At 42.1% G+C, this 14,016-nt stretch overlaps 1 protein-coding gene across 2 annotated transcripts in view; it reads right to left on the reverse strand.

The window, feature by feature from the left end:
- Positions 1-7,410, reverse strand: part of PATL1 (PAT1 homolog 1, processing body mRNA decay factor) — a 31,309-nt gene extending 23,899 nt beyond the window's left edge. Inside the window, exons 1-2 of one of the 2 annotated variants that reach the window (XM_047691698.1) lie at positions 7,248-7,410; positions 5,073-5,184 (exon numbers count right to left, since the gene is read on the reverse strand). In XM_047691698.1, the coding sequence (XP_047547654.1) occupies positions 5,073-5,184; positions 7,248-7,262 (127 nt within the window). In that variant the 5' untranslated portion in view covers positions 7,263-7,410. Of the gene's footprint in view, positions 1-5,072; positions 5,185-5,975; positions 7,089-7,247 lie in introns of those variants that run through there. The other variant, XM_047691699.1, reaches the window with a different exon arrangement.
- Positions 7,411-14,016: the final 6,606 nt, after the last annotated feature.

Below are 14,016 nucleotides of genomic sequence, written 5' to 3' on the forward strand. Positions count from 1 at the left end.
TTTTCAAAATGCAAACTATAAAGTTCAACTTGTTTCTTTTTATTTAAGCAATACATCTTGGACACTTTTCATGTATATACACTTGCATGTAACTACTGATTACACTACCTCATTCTTTTTAATGCTGTATAAGATTCTGTTCTATTGATATACTAATTTAACTTATCCCTTACTGATGGAAACTTGGATTATTTGCAAATTTTCAATGTAGTGATTAATACTGTAATATATCTTAACATCTTATGCAAATATTTATTAAGTAGCTTAAGTCCCTTTTAAAATTCATGATTTTTATTTCATAACAATGTATCACATAAAACTGGTGATCCAAAACACAAGGGAAGGGAGACTTCCAGATGTATAATTTGGTATGATCCGAATCACTGTCTAGTCTTTGGGTACTGTGGTATATTTCAATGTATCACTTGCGGTAAAGAAAAAAGTCACTTTAGAAGAAAACTACAACATTAATTTAAATTATCAGTTATCTGGAAAAATATTCTTAAAGATTAGTGTTATTAAAAATCAATTGTACTGGGTATTACATGCAACTAATGAATCACTAACCATTACATCAAAAACTAATGATGTACTCTATGTTGGCTAATTAAATGTAAATTTTAAAAAAATCAATGTTGACATTAATATTTGTGTCATCTTTGCTAAGGAAGAGTAAGCTGAGTACGTTTTAAAGGACAGATTGTTTTTTGTAATTTTACTAATTCAGTGATGCCAAAAAATGGGGACTCTATAATCCTGAATGAGGGGATTTTTTAAAACATTTATTTCCCCAATTTAAGAAGTTAATTTGTGGGTGCCTGGGTGGCTCAGTGGGTTAAAGCCTCTGCCTTCGGCTGGGGTCATGATCTCAGGGTCCTGGGATCGAGTCCCGCATCGGGCTCTCTGCTTGGCAGTGAGCCTGCTTCCTTCTCTCTCTCTGCCTGCCTCTCTGCCTACTTGTGATCTCTCTGTCAAATAAATAAAATAAAATCTTAAAAAAAAAAGAGTTAATTTGTTAGTGGATTGCTCTAATGCAGAAGGATTCTTAAACTTGTGTTGTTTTCATTCACCACCTCCCATACTCATGCTTACTAAGTTTGTCAGAGCCTACCAAAGATGAACAGTTTGTCCTTAATTTAAAAAAAACACTTGTTAAATAGCCCTATTCTGCAAGAAGGGCTCTGTTGTGAATTAACTATTACCATCTGAACGATGTAAGCAAAGGGATCTAAGCCACAGAATCCCATCATTATCATTTTAGGTTTTCCTTGCTCTTGTGAAAACTCATGTGAAGCAGTATCAAGAGATCACAAGCCCCTACTATTAGAGGATACTTCGCTCATATCTTTTTCAAATGATCTAAAAATAAAGTTACTCAGATATAACAAAGCTTGACCCTGATCCACAATGGTCAAAATAATAAAGGGTAGGCAAAGGTATACCAGAAAAATGAAGAAAAAGAAGTTTTTGTTTTCCTTCAACTAATTAATCTCTACCCTGATGTGACTGGTTACTGAATCCACCCACAGCTAGCAACTAGCAACACCCCCCCCCCCCCCCCCCCCCCCCCCCCCGTCTATCTCAGGAATAATTCTGAATAAATACCACATGAAAAGGCAGTACAGGTGATTTAATTTTAAGACAACCTAAGTCCCTAAAGATTATAGCAGCTATCAATAGAAGGGAAATGGAAACAATGGGGGGCTCTTCCAAGCAGAGGCAGGAGATTCCAGAGATTCCCCAAGGACTGTTTAAACATAACTGGTAGTTTACCCTGATTGCATTTATAGTTACTTCGCCTCTCTCATAGTCTTCTATCTCATTTGTTAAAATGAGGATAATAACAGTACCTACCTCACAGGGTTCTTGTGAGGATTAATAATAAATATAAAACATTCATAATGGTGCCTCGCAGATAATAAGCACTCTGCAAGTGTGAACTTTTATTTTTAGAGAATGAGCTGAGATTACTGTGGCTATTTACTGCTCTAAAGATGATGTAAACATTTTTCCATGCAGAAGACAAGGACTAGTTTCTTAAGGAAAGATGACATCAGAGCATTAGTAGCCAGTGACTTAAAATAACTACTAACAAGTATCATTCAAGACACTCACTCTGTGAGTTAAAAACTATCAAACCAGGGACGCCTGGGTGGCTCAGTTGGTTGGGCAGCTGCCTTCGGCTCGGGTCATGATCCCAGCGTCCTGGGATCGAGTCCCACATCGGGCTCCTTGCTCATCAGGGAGCCTGCTTCTCCCTCTGCCTCTGCCTGCCATTCTGTCTGCCTGTGCTTGCTCTCTCTCCCTCTCTCTCTCTGACAAATAAATAAATAAAATCTTTAAAAAAAAAAACAAAAAACAAAAAAAAACTATCAAACCATAACATATGTCCAAGGTCTGACATTTTACCTCCTGATTTAAATTCTTCACACCAGCTATGTATCTACCTGTACGGTGCATTAAACAAATCACAGGCTAACTTGGCAATTTTTTTAATAAATAAATCTGGGGGCACCTGGGTGGCTCAGTGGGTTAAGCCTCTGCCTTTGGCTCAGGTCATGGTCTCAGGGTCCTGGGATCGAGTCCCACATCGGGCTCTCTGCTTGGCAGGGAGCCTGCTTCCCCCTCTATCTCTGCCTGCCTCTCTGCCTACTTGTGATTTCTCTCTCTGTGTCAAATAAATAAATAAAATCTTTAATAAATAAATAAATAAATTTGTACAATAGTTGTGTCAAGATATTATGGAGATGTAAGTTAAAAAAAAAAAAAAAGATTTTATTTGAGAGGGAGCATGCACAAGCATGCGAGAGCATGAGTGTCGGGGGTGAGGGGAGTTTGGGGGTAGAGGACACGCAGACCAAGCAGACTCTCCACTGAGCAAGGAGCCAGCCACGGGTCTTGGTCCCAGAACCCTGAGATCACAACCTGCGCCAAAGTCAGACACTCAACCAACTGGGCCACCCCAGTGCCCCCTGAAGAATTAAGATTTTAACTTGAGGGACATGTGGGTGGCTCAGTCAGTTAAGTATCCAGCTCTTGATTTCGGCTCAGGTCCTGAGATCGAGCCCTGTACTGGCGTCCCTGTTGAGCACCGAGACTACTTAAGATTCTCTCTCCCTCTGCACCTTCCCCCCAACTCATATGCACACATGTGCTCTCTCTCTCTCCCTAAGATTTTAACTTTATAATTAGTGTATATTATAAAGATTCATATTTGGACATCTTTTCCCCATTACAAACTTTGCTGACCAAGAAAAGTCTTTCTTAATCACTTGTGCCCAAGGGTACAAAGTTGGCTAACCATATGCTATTTCACTGCCTTTACTTTTTGCTACCTGTTCTTTTAAAGTATAACCCTAGTGGCTTTTTCAACATGTGTGCACTTTTCTTTTTTCCCATCATATCATATACAGCTCTGTACACTCTAATGTCCTTTTAAGGCAATATTTTCCCTAACTTGTGAGGAACACAGAAGCAGAAAAAGATTGTCCATAGCACGCTGGAAGTCAATGAGAAGAGATGAACCAATTACTCTTCTGTCCAGGTTCAAAACTGAGGACATTTTAGTATGCTGTCTCATTTTAATATAGTATCTATAAATCAATCCCACCAACTTTATTTAAACCTGAGGAATTTGCTTAAAAAAATAATAATATTCAGTACAATACTTTAAGAGAAAAGAAGTCCTAGAAACATGCACACAATGTCTGTAACCTCTATTATAGCCTACAGGTTATTACTAAACTAACTTCCAAATACAATTTGCAATTCATGTCAGTTCCTCGCATTTGCAATTCTAGTCAACATCTCTTCCCCAGTGATCTCCATGGAGAGAGAACAGCATCTTAGATCATGTCATCCTCTTGTAGGATCTCATCTCCTAAACTATGGCTATGATCCAAAAGGTCTTTGGTTTCCTTCTGTAATCAGTCTCACTTCTACCTTAAGTGGTTCTCCTGCTGCTCCTGAGAGTGGCAGTTTTAATCTCTACCGAATTTTGTAAACTTTGACTAAAAATACTATGTGTTCTCATTTTTCCCAGTTAATTCAACTTGGTCTAAGTTTTAATAAATTCAAGTGGGTCACATCATTGCAAAACGAGTAGCCACTTTCACACCTTTAAAACCTTTTGTTTTTGATATTAAACATCTTAAGATCAGTCACTATTGTGAAATTTCCTCTTGCTACTTAACTTTGAATATTTGTTGCATAGACAGAAATGCTGATTTCAAAGAAATCACACAGATTTACACATCCCAACAGAAACATTCTTATTGCTACTTTTCTACACCAATGGTTAAAGCAAAAATATTTGCATTAACTCTTACCTCTTTTTTTTAAAATACATTTTATTAGTATATTTGCTGAAGGATCTCTAACTCTTAAACTTTATCATATAAATCTGTTGCCTAAGTTTCCCATTTTAGATTACTATAACTCTGAGCCATGTTAAGTTTAGCCTGACTCTTTAATTGTTTACCCTTTCTAACTCCTAAAATATTTATCTATATCTAGGGATGGGAAACTTTCATCTGTGCAAGCACTTTTCTAACTTATGAAGACTTCCTATCACCACAATTCTTAGAATAAAGTGTTTTTTATTTTATTGAAGATACTATGTAAGGCAATAGCGGGGTCATGCAATATACCAATGGTTACCTGAGTTTTAAAACATACACACCCAAGGCCAAGTTTTCTTTTAGTCTACTAATTTTCCAAAACTTGTATGTTCCATAAATAAAAATTTCCTTCTTCTAGGATTATTTTAAATCTTTATACAATGTCTACTTGTCTAACGACTAGCATACCTTAGAGCATCAACCTAGAGCTATAGATATTATAGCCAGAAGGGACAGGGCTCAGAAAGCATCTGGTTTTATATATAAATGAGGCAAAAAAGGGGCCCAGGGGATTGAGGTAGATGCTTCCAGTGAAGACTGAACTATTCTGAGACCAAGAATAGAATATTTTGCTAAATTTGTGAATGCAGTTACTCCTACTAAGACTTACAAAAGAGAACACTGGAAGAACAAGAGACCTAGATGACATTAAAAGAGAAAGATGTCACTTACCAACAGCACCTGACCCAAATGTATCATCGTTGAATTGATCAATCTCTTCATCTTCTTCTCCCAAGCCCTGAAATGCATCTTCATCTTCATCCAGAGGACAATCCTCTAAAGACTAAAAAAAGAGAAAAGAGATTAGCTATTCATGAAATTCACACCTTCATTTAAAAAATGTCCATTTTGGGGCTCCTGAGTGGCTCAGTTGGTTAAGTGACTGCCTTAGGCTCAGGTCACGATCCTGGAGTCCCCAGATAGAGTCCCACATCCGGCTCCCTCCTTGGCAAGGAGTGTGCTGCTTCCTCTACCTCTTCCCTCTCATGCTCTCTTTCTCTCTCATTCTCTCTCTCTCTCAAATAAATAGTCTTTAAAAAAAATGTTTATTTTGTCTTCCTAATCATCAGAATAGCTTATGATCTCTTGTAAACACATCATTTTTTCTACCTCCAATTTCCCTGACATTGAAAAATGGCAGTATCTTCTTTCAGTTTCTCTTTCCCGAAACACTTCATTTCTCTATCAAGAATCTAATAACAGTATTTCTTTATGCAACCAAGAAATTAGGCCCCCAACTTTCTTGATATCACTGGTTAGAATAGTAATGACAACTCAAAATGCACACTTCATCATTACTTTGAGTTTTATGTATATCTTTCAACAAAAGTATCATGTTCCTCATTTTCAGGTCAAAATTTCAACTATTTTATTATGTCCTCTTAAAGTTTTCTCTTCATTTCCCCCCTTCTGTTTTCATCTGGTGATGAAACAGAAAGCTAAAATCTCAAACCCAATTAAGTGAACTCGGGAAAAGCTATGATATGGTGAGTTCAAGTTGTGGCTCCCTTCTTACAAGTGGTGCAAACGTGGCTAAGTCATATTCTGGTTAACTCATTAAACACGTCTAAGTACCTAGTGTGTCTCCAGCTCTGCATTTGCTCAGAGTGGCAACAAAGGGACAATACCTTAGAGAGCTGTAAGGATTAAATGAAGCAAAGACTGTAGATTTGCTAAACAATGCTAGTTATCACCACAACAATTTAGGTCAGTTCTATTTTAAATACCACCACCCCCCCTTTCAGTTTTCAACTGATTTATTTTCCAAGTTCTCTTCTTTTGGAAACTGCCTACCGCATCTCATCCTCTCTCTCCACGTTTACATCAAGTCAGTTTGGTCTTGAACCATTCCTATCAAGTATCAACTACCTGTGGCCCCAATTTTCAAAGACTCAGAGTCACAATACCACACATCAATAGCAGGTCTGTGATACACCTTGCCAGGCAACCTCCTTAAGCTTTCCCAAAGGCAAGGTTAGGCCAAAAGGCCATTCTACCCGTCTTAAACCCCTCCAAACTTCCACAAAGCAGGCATGCAACAGCCTCCACAGCAGAGGCAACTTCCAGCGGCGCTCCCCTCCAAATCGCCAAGATCAACTTAACCAAATCACTGTTTTTTTAAATTAGAAAGACTCTTCGGGATCACCCAGAGCAGCCCTTTCAGTCTACAAGTCTAGAAACTTTCTGTCCAGAGACTAGGAGTAGCTCAAGGTCATACAGCGAGTTAGTGGCAGGGGCAGGACTCTCGACTATTGCTACATTCCCGGGATGGTCACCAAACACAGGTCTCGTTCCCCTCGCCCGGAACTTCTACGGGACACGCCCCCTCCCAACTCGGAGCCCTCTTTGATAAACCGTCTCGGGCCCCAGTGAAGGGCAAGTCCAGGCCCCGCAGACCCGCTGGGTGCCCGTGCGCACGGGTGTGTGTGTAATTGGGGGGGAGGTGGTTCCGGGTCCAGGGCGGGAAACGCGTCTCTAGGCTTTCCCGGGAGACTCTCCCTCAAGAAGAGCCAGCGGATGGGTGCAACGCTCTCCCCTCCGCGGCTCCCGCCGGGGTGCGGGTGAGGGATGGCCTGGTTACAGCACTTAACGGGCCCTCCCCACCCCAAAACAGAGGCCAACTCTCCCCAGCGGCTACTGATAGGACTGTCCCGCCCCCTGGAGCCGGCTCAGCGCCCTCGGATTAAACCCGCGACCCCAGGCCCCACGCGTTCTACTCGGTCCCCTGGGTCCCGCCGCCAGCCCCCTCCCTCCTCCCCCAGGGGCGCGGAACCGACGCGCCGGGGGTGAGAGAGGAAAGGGGGCGCGGGAGGGAGGGAGGGGTCACTTCCGGTCGCAAGAGCTCACCTCGTAGCGGAACATTCTTGGGGAGGGGGGAGGGAGCGGGGAGGGGAATGGGGGAGGGAGGGAAGAAGCGCTGACTCCCCGGCTCCTCCGCGCGCGGGTCCTCTACCGGCTCGCGACCCCTGGCCGCCGCCGTACGCCGGAGCGTGCGTGGGAACGTGCACAGGCGCGCCTCGGGGAGGGCGGCCGTCCCGCTCGGCGCCCGGCGCGGCGGCTGCGCGGGGACAGATTTGGCGTCCCGCTTCCTAGTCTCAGCGGCGGGAAGGAGGTCCCGTGGAGAGAGACTGCGCACGCGCCGCCCGTCGGGGGCTTCCTCGCGAGCCCGACTCGCAGCTCCGCCCCCGGCTTCTCTGCGTCCGCCCAGCGCTCAGGTTGGAGTCACGAGTTTTCCGTCACCGACGGGGCGGAGAAAACCCCTGTGATTGTCATAGGGTATGGCTTTAGAGACTCCCAGGCCGATCCTGGGCTCGGAGAAATGGAGGTTCCTGGGCTGTTTTTCCAGCGACCAGCGCGGTCTTCGGGGGGCTCGGTGGTCCTGGCGAGACACCCTGTGCGCGGAGTGGAGGGGGCAAAACCCGACAGGTGCAGGTCCTCGAAAGGGGCTGAATTCGTCGCCGCTGTGAGCGGCACGCCACCCGCTGAGTCCACAGCAGGTCGGGGCTGTGATTTATGTGTCTCGAGGTGATGACGGCGCCCGGTTTTTAAAAAGCGGAGGCTCGTTCCGGGAGGCTCAACCGGGGTGATAATTTTAGGCGCCAGGCGCTCCGGGCACGTGGCGCGGGGGAGCCAGAAAGGGCAGCGCGGCCGTGGGCAGCAAGGTCAATGAGGCCGCCGAGCTCCACCCCGGCTGCGCCGTTGGGGGACACCGCCTCCAGAGCGGACCGAGCCCAGGAAAGAGTTTGTCTGGGTTCTGGTGGTTCGTCATCCATGCAGGCACCGCCCGGGCCCTTTCGGCCCCTTAGAGCTCATGGAACTCTCTCTTTTCCCCTAAGGACTAAACTTCAACCGCGAATAATTTATTCCTGTGCATTTCACAATTCCTTTCTCTGCGTGTCTGAAAATGCAGCCTGGCCTAGGAATGGCATACAGCAAATTCCTCACATGGTAATCAGATCCCAAGTCTGGACACTCTGGATTTGGAAATAGAAGTTCTGGGTGGGAATCGGTGCTTTGTCACTGGCCATCAGATTTGGGCAAGTTACCAAAACATCTCTGAGCCTTAATTTCTTTGTGAAATGGGTTTAATGGTACCTGTCTCACAGTAGTGGTTCAATGGTATAATGACGATTGAGGTCTCACCTGGCACTCTGCTAGGTGCTGTATATGGATTATCTCATTATATCCTTCCTTATGCCAACCCCACGAGGTAGGTACTATTATTTTCTCTCTTTTGTGCGTGAGGAACCAAAGGATTAGAGATGTTAAGTAATTTGCCCCAAACCACCCAATGGCAAGTGGCAATGCTGCCAGCTGGGGACTCTCTCATTCCAAAACCTAGTATCTGAAGCACTATGATCCTTTAACAAAAGCAAGTGCTTGCGTGGGCCAGGCCTGAACCTTGAAGAAGAGTAGCAGCCGGAGAATAAGGTGATTGTTGGGTTTCAGGCATGCACTGAACATTACAAAACAGTATTAGGGAACAGCAAGTCTTAACAATGACCAAAGCATGGGTGCTATAGACCAGAGGTTGGAAACTATGACTCTTGGCTGAATCAGACAAGTTGCCTGCCTTTTTAAGTAAAGCTTTGTTGGAATACAGTCACTCTCATTTATTTATAAATTGTCTTTGCTTTAGGGCAAGGAAGGCAGAGATGAGTACTTAGACTGGAGACCATTCTGCAAGCAAAGGCTAAAATAGTTACTCACTGGCTCTTTATGGAAAATGTTTACAAACTATGTTTTCTCATCACTGTGTTAAAAATCAGATGTTAAAAAGAAACACATCTCTAATTCATGGACTACTTAAGAAAATACAATGGCAAGCAGAAACTACTTAGAACTGAGTGATAAAAGATATCAAGAGATTCAGGATATAGCTAAAGAAGTTTATAAAGGAAAATAGGAAAGCTGAATATAAGTGAAATGGGTGAACTTGGGAAAGAAAGAAAGAAGAAGCAGTAATTAAGCAGAAGTCAAGGTGTCATTGGATTAACAAAATTATCCTTTTTTTCCTCACCTAATACCTGTTCATGAAGGAGATTGAGAGTTCCCTAAAGAGAATAATGCATTTTTTTAAAAAGTTGTGTAATGTAATCCTTTATTAAGTTGGGGAGGATACAAGTTTTTTTTTGACAAGTGATTCTTTAGAGATAAGGTATGATGTCTCTGGAGAGTGTCCCTTGAGTGGGTGAAAGAAAAGTCTCTTGCATGTCAGGTAGGTAGAAGAGGCTTTGATAGATGGGAGAGGACATCGGTTAGATAAAGCCACTGAGTTTTCTTTAGCGCTGTCTGTCCTTTCTCCAGAAGCTACAAATAATCCCTTGTGGTATTTATAGGCTCTACAGATTATTTTTTAAAAATTGAGGTAAAACAATCCATTTTCTTGTGAGACTATTTCATTTATTTATTTATTTATTTATTTATTATTTTTAGTTAACCTATAATGTATTACTTGTTTCAGGGGTACAGGTCTGTGAATCATCAGGCTTACACATTTCACAGCACTCACCATAGCACATACCCTCCCCAATGTCCATAATACAGCCACTCTCTCCCTCCCCTACACCCCCCAGCAACCCTCAGTATGTTTCCTGAGATTAAGAGTCTCTTATGGTTTGCTTTCCCGGTCCCATCTTGTTTCATTTTCTCCCTCCCTAACCCCCACAACCCCCGCCCTGCCTCTCAAATTCCTCATAACAGAGAGATTACTTGATAATTGTCTTTCTCTGATTGACTTATTTCGCTTAGCATAATACCCTCTAGTTCCATTCACATCCTTGCAAATGGCAAGATTTCAATTTTTTGATTCTTTGCCTTGGTTTCTTAACAGTTCCCATAGAATCACTGAACGGGGTCAGGTGGCAGCATCCCATTCAGAATATATCCTTGCCCATTTTACTGGCAACAGCTGGTGCTAAGGAAATGGGGGGCAGGGTAGCTGAAGAGTAGGGAGTAAGGGAGGAAATCCTGTGAAAGCTGAAAAGCTTAACTCCCCGTCCAACACCTTGGTGTTCCCTTTGCCATGGGCTCAGTGGTAATCTGTTTCTGGTATTAGCTGGTCTTCTGTATTTCCCCATGTCTAAATGAGAGGAGGCAGGTAAGCTTCTAGTTTCTGGCCTTTTCCTGAGACAGTTGGGGAAAGAGAGATTTCAGGCTCTCTGTGGAGACTGCTATACTGGAGGGAACTTGGCTCTATCTCTTCCTTTGGGCAAACCTTGCAAAAGAAAAAGTTTTGTTCAACGAAGTGTGAAAATGAGTCAAAGTTCCATGAACACCATTAACAGTCTGGAGGCATTCTATTACATACACAGAAGCCTGATGTAAAATATACAGTGATGTTTAAGAATTCAGGCACACTTGTTTCCCTCACCCATTAGCTAACAACTTAAGTCAGGACACTTTTTTTTTTTTTTTTAAAGATTTTATTTATTTATTTGACAGAGAGAGATCACAGTAGACAGAGGCAAGCAGAGAGAGAAGAGAGAGAGGGAAGCCGGCTCCCTGCTGAGCAGAGAGCCCCATGCGGGACTCGATCCAAGGATCCTGAGATCACGACCCGAGCCGAAGGCAGCGGCTCAACCCACTGAGCCACCCAGGCGTCCCCGTCAGGACACTTTTGATTGAAGAGATGCTTGGATTCTGGTATTCTCCCCCCCCCCCCCCCATTAGCGAGATAGGAAATGTATAATGTAAAACGTGATATTTTGGACTTTGATGGTTAACTTGGAATGTTGTAGTTATTCGATACACATAACGGACCATCTGAATTCAGAGGTTAAAACAACAATAATGATTTATTTTGCCAATGAATCTCAGTTTGATCAGGACACAAGGGGAGCAGCTCATCTCTGCTCCAGGTGGCATCACTTGGTACTGCTTGCAGCTGGGAATGACTCAATGGTTGGTTGTTGGAACCATCTGAAGTTTCACTTACTACCTGGCAGTTGGTGCTGTCAGCTGAGACCTCAGAGGGGTTTTCAGTGCTTAACATGTGGACTTTCTATGTGGTTTCTTACTTCCTTCACCGCCTGGTGCCTGGGTTCCAAGAACAAGTGTTCTGTAAGGGCCAGTTGGAAGCATATCCCCTGTCATGACCTAGTCTCGAAAGTGACATAGTATCACTTCTGCTAGTCTGCTAGATTCAAGGGCAAGAAAGATGGACCTCACCTCTGGATGGAAAGAGTGTCAGTGTCACAGTGAGAGGAGAGCATGTGGGAAGGGATATGTCATTGTGGTCGTTTTGGAAAATTGGGGCTAAGGGTTAGGAGACAAGGCTTTTTGGTTAAGAGAGGCCAAGAAATCTCTTGAAATAAAAGTCAAATCTTACAAGGTAGGTATTTTTCTCTCTTTAAAAAGTCACCATCACCACCACCACTACCTGGGTTTATATGATGGTGTGTGAGGTTGGCACAGAATCAAAGGACATCTGGGAAATTTTTGCAGTTTTGGAGCTTATAAAATCTTTGGTAAGGAAATGCCCTGATTTCCGTGGTGGAACGTAGGCCATGTGCATGCAGATCCCCCCTAAAATGCACCTCGTCAGTTCATTCCAATAATGGGGGGCTATGTTATCTATTGCTGCACAAAAAATTCCTTTAAAACGTAGCAGCGGAAAACTAAAATCACTTCTCATCTTACAAAGCTTTGGAGGGTCAGGATTCTAGGAGGAGCAGCTCAGCAGGCTGGTTCTGGCTCATAGTGTTTCAGGAAGTGCAGTCAAAAACGTCAGCTAGGGCTCTGTCATCTGAAGGCAGGTGTGTGCCTAAGATGGTTTACTCACATGGCTGTTGGCAAGACTCCTCAGTTTCTCTCCACATGGAGCTCTCCATGGAGCTTCTTGGCTGTTCTCAGAACATGACAGCTTCTCCCAGAGTAATAAGGGAGAGGCTGCAGCCACAGTAATTTTTATGACCCAGTCTGAGAAGTCATAAGTATCAGTTCTGCCACGTACTATTTGCTAGAAATAAGTTAACTAAGTATAGCCCACACTTAAAGGGAAGGGGATCAGGCTTGATCCTGTAAAGGGAGGGATATCAAAGGATTTTTTGAAACCAACACAACCTGTTTGAAGGCAGACTCCAAACCTTTTAATTATGACAAATTTCTGGAAAGATAAATAGATTCTAATATGATGATGATCATAAAATACTACTGGTACAAACAAGGTGGTGTTGGTGCAGAAATATACGGACTGATTTATGGAGCAGAGTAAGCACCCAAGAAGTAGAACTTGACAGAAATGTGAATTTACTATGTGATAAAGAGGATGCCTCAATTCAATGGATAAAGGAAATATGATTTGAAAATTATACTGAAGCAATTGGTTATTTATTTTGAAGTAAAAGTTAAAGCCTTGCAGCACAGCATACAACATAGTAAATTCCAAAATGATAAATACATTCCATGTAAATTTTAAACATAAAGCAGCAAGAACAAAATATGGATGAATATTTGTATGATTTCAGGATAAATTTTCAGAATTTACTATAAAAATGAAAAAAATCACAAAATAAAAATTTGAACACTGAATTTTATAATAACATACACATATAACATATGTAAATAGTATATATAAGATGTAGTATATGTATAAAATAAATTTCAAAATATTTTCAGCACATAGGGAAAGTTGAATAAAGTACAAAAACTTAAAAATAGATTTTAAAATTCTTTAAGCATCTTAGTAAAGCCCACAAAAATTTTTAAATAGCTATGGAATATATAAAAAGATCAATTTAGTAAATGTAGACAAGATTAACAGTTGCCATCGTGAAGCCATCAAATTGGCAGATAAGAAAAAACTAAGGACAGAAAAAAAAGGAAGGAAGAAGGAAGAAATGGAAAGGAGGAAAGGAAGGAAGCCAACCCAGTGTTGACTGTGAATTTATAAGGCAAATACCTTTGTAAATAGTTTGTGGGAGTATAAATTTGTAGTCTCAGGAATGCAATTTGGCAATGTGTGTGTGTAAATAGGGGCTTAAAGCATTTTAACACTGGGGAAGTAATTAGAGTTAACACACAATCATATTTAAAGATCACCCACAGTGATATTTGTAATAGTGAAAGATAGGTAGCCGTTTAAATGCCAATAAGAATAAATGGAAATGTTATGACAACCATGTTTTAAAAGGCTACTTCAGCAAGGCAGATGTGTATATTATAAGTTAAGAGAATGAAGCAGGTTACTAACGCTCAAAATATAATATGCATAATGTATAAAGTACCCAAACATTAGCTGAGGTTTATTTTAATTGGTGGGGTTAGAAATGATTTTTAACTTCTGTCTACTTTTATATGTTTCCCAATTTTTCTAAAATTGATATGTAATATAAAAACGGAAAAATTTTATTTATTTTTTTTTTTTTCAGAGAGAGAGAGGGAGAGCACCAGAGGGAAGAGGATCAGAGGGAGAAGCAGACTCCCCACGCTGAGCGGGAAGCCTGATGTGGGACTCAAACCTCGGACTTCAAGATCATGACCTGAGCTGAAGGCAGTTGCTTAGCCAACGGAGCCACCCAGGCACCTAGGAAAAATGTTATTTTAAAAGAAGAACCATAGCAAGACAGATTGGCAAGAACAGAGGAAAGAAGTTGTCATACTTGTTCTGCCAAAT

This window comes from Lutra lutra, chromosome 10 (assembly GCF_902655055.1).
Source record: "Lutra lutra chromosome 10, mLutLut1.2, whole genome shotgun sequence".
In the NCBI taxonomy this organism is placed as follows: Eukaryota; Metazoa; Chordata; class Mammalia; order Carnivora; family Mustelidae; genus Lutra; species Lutra lutra.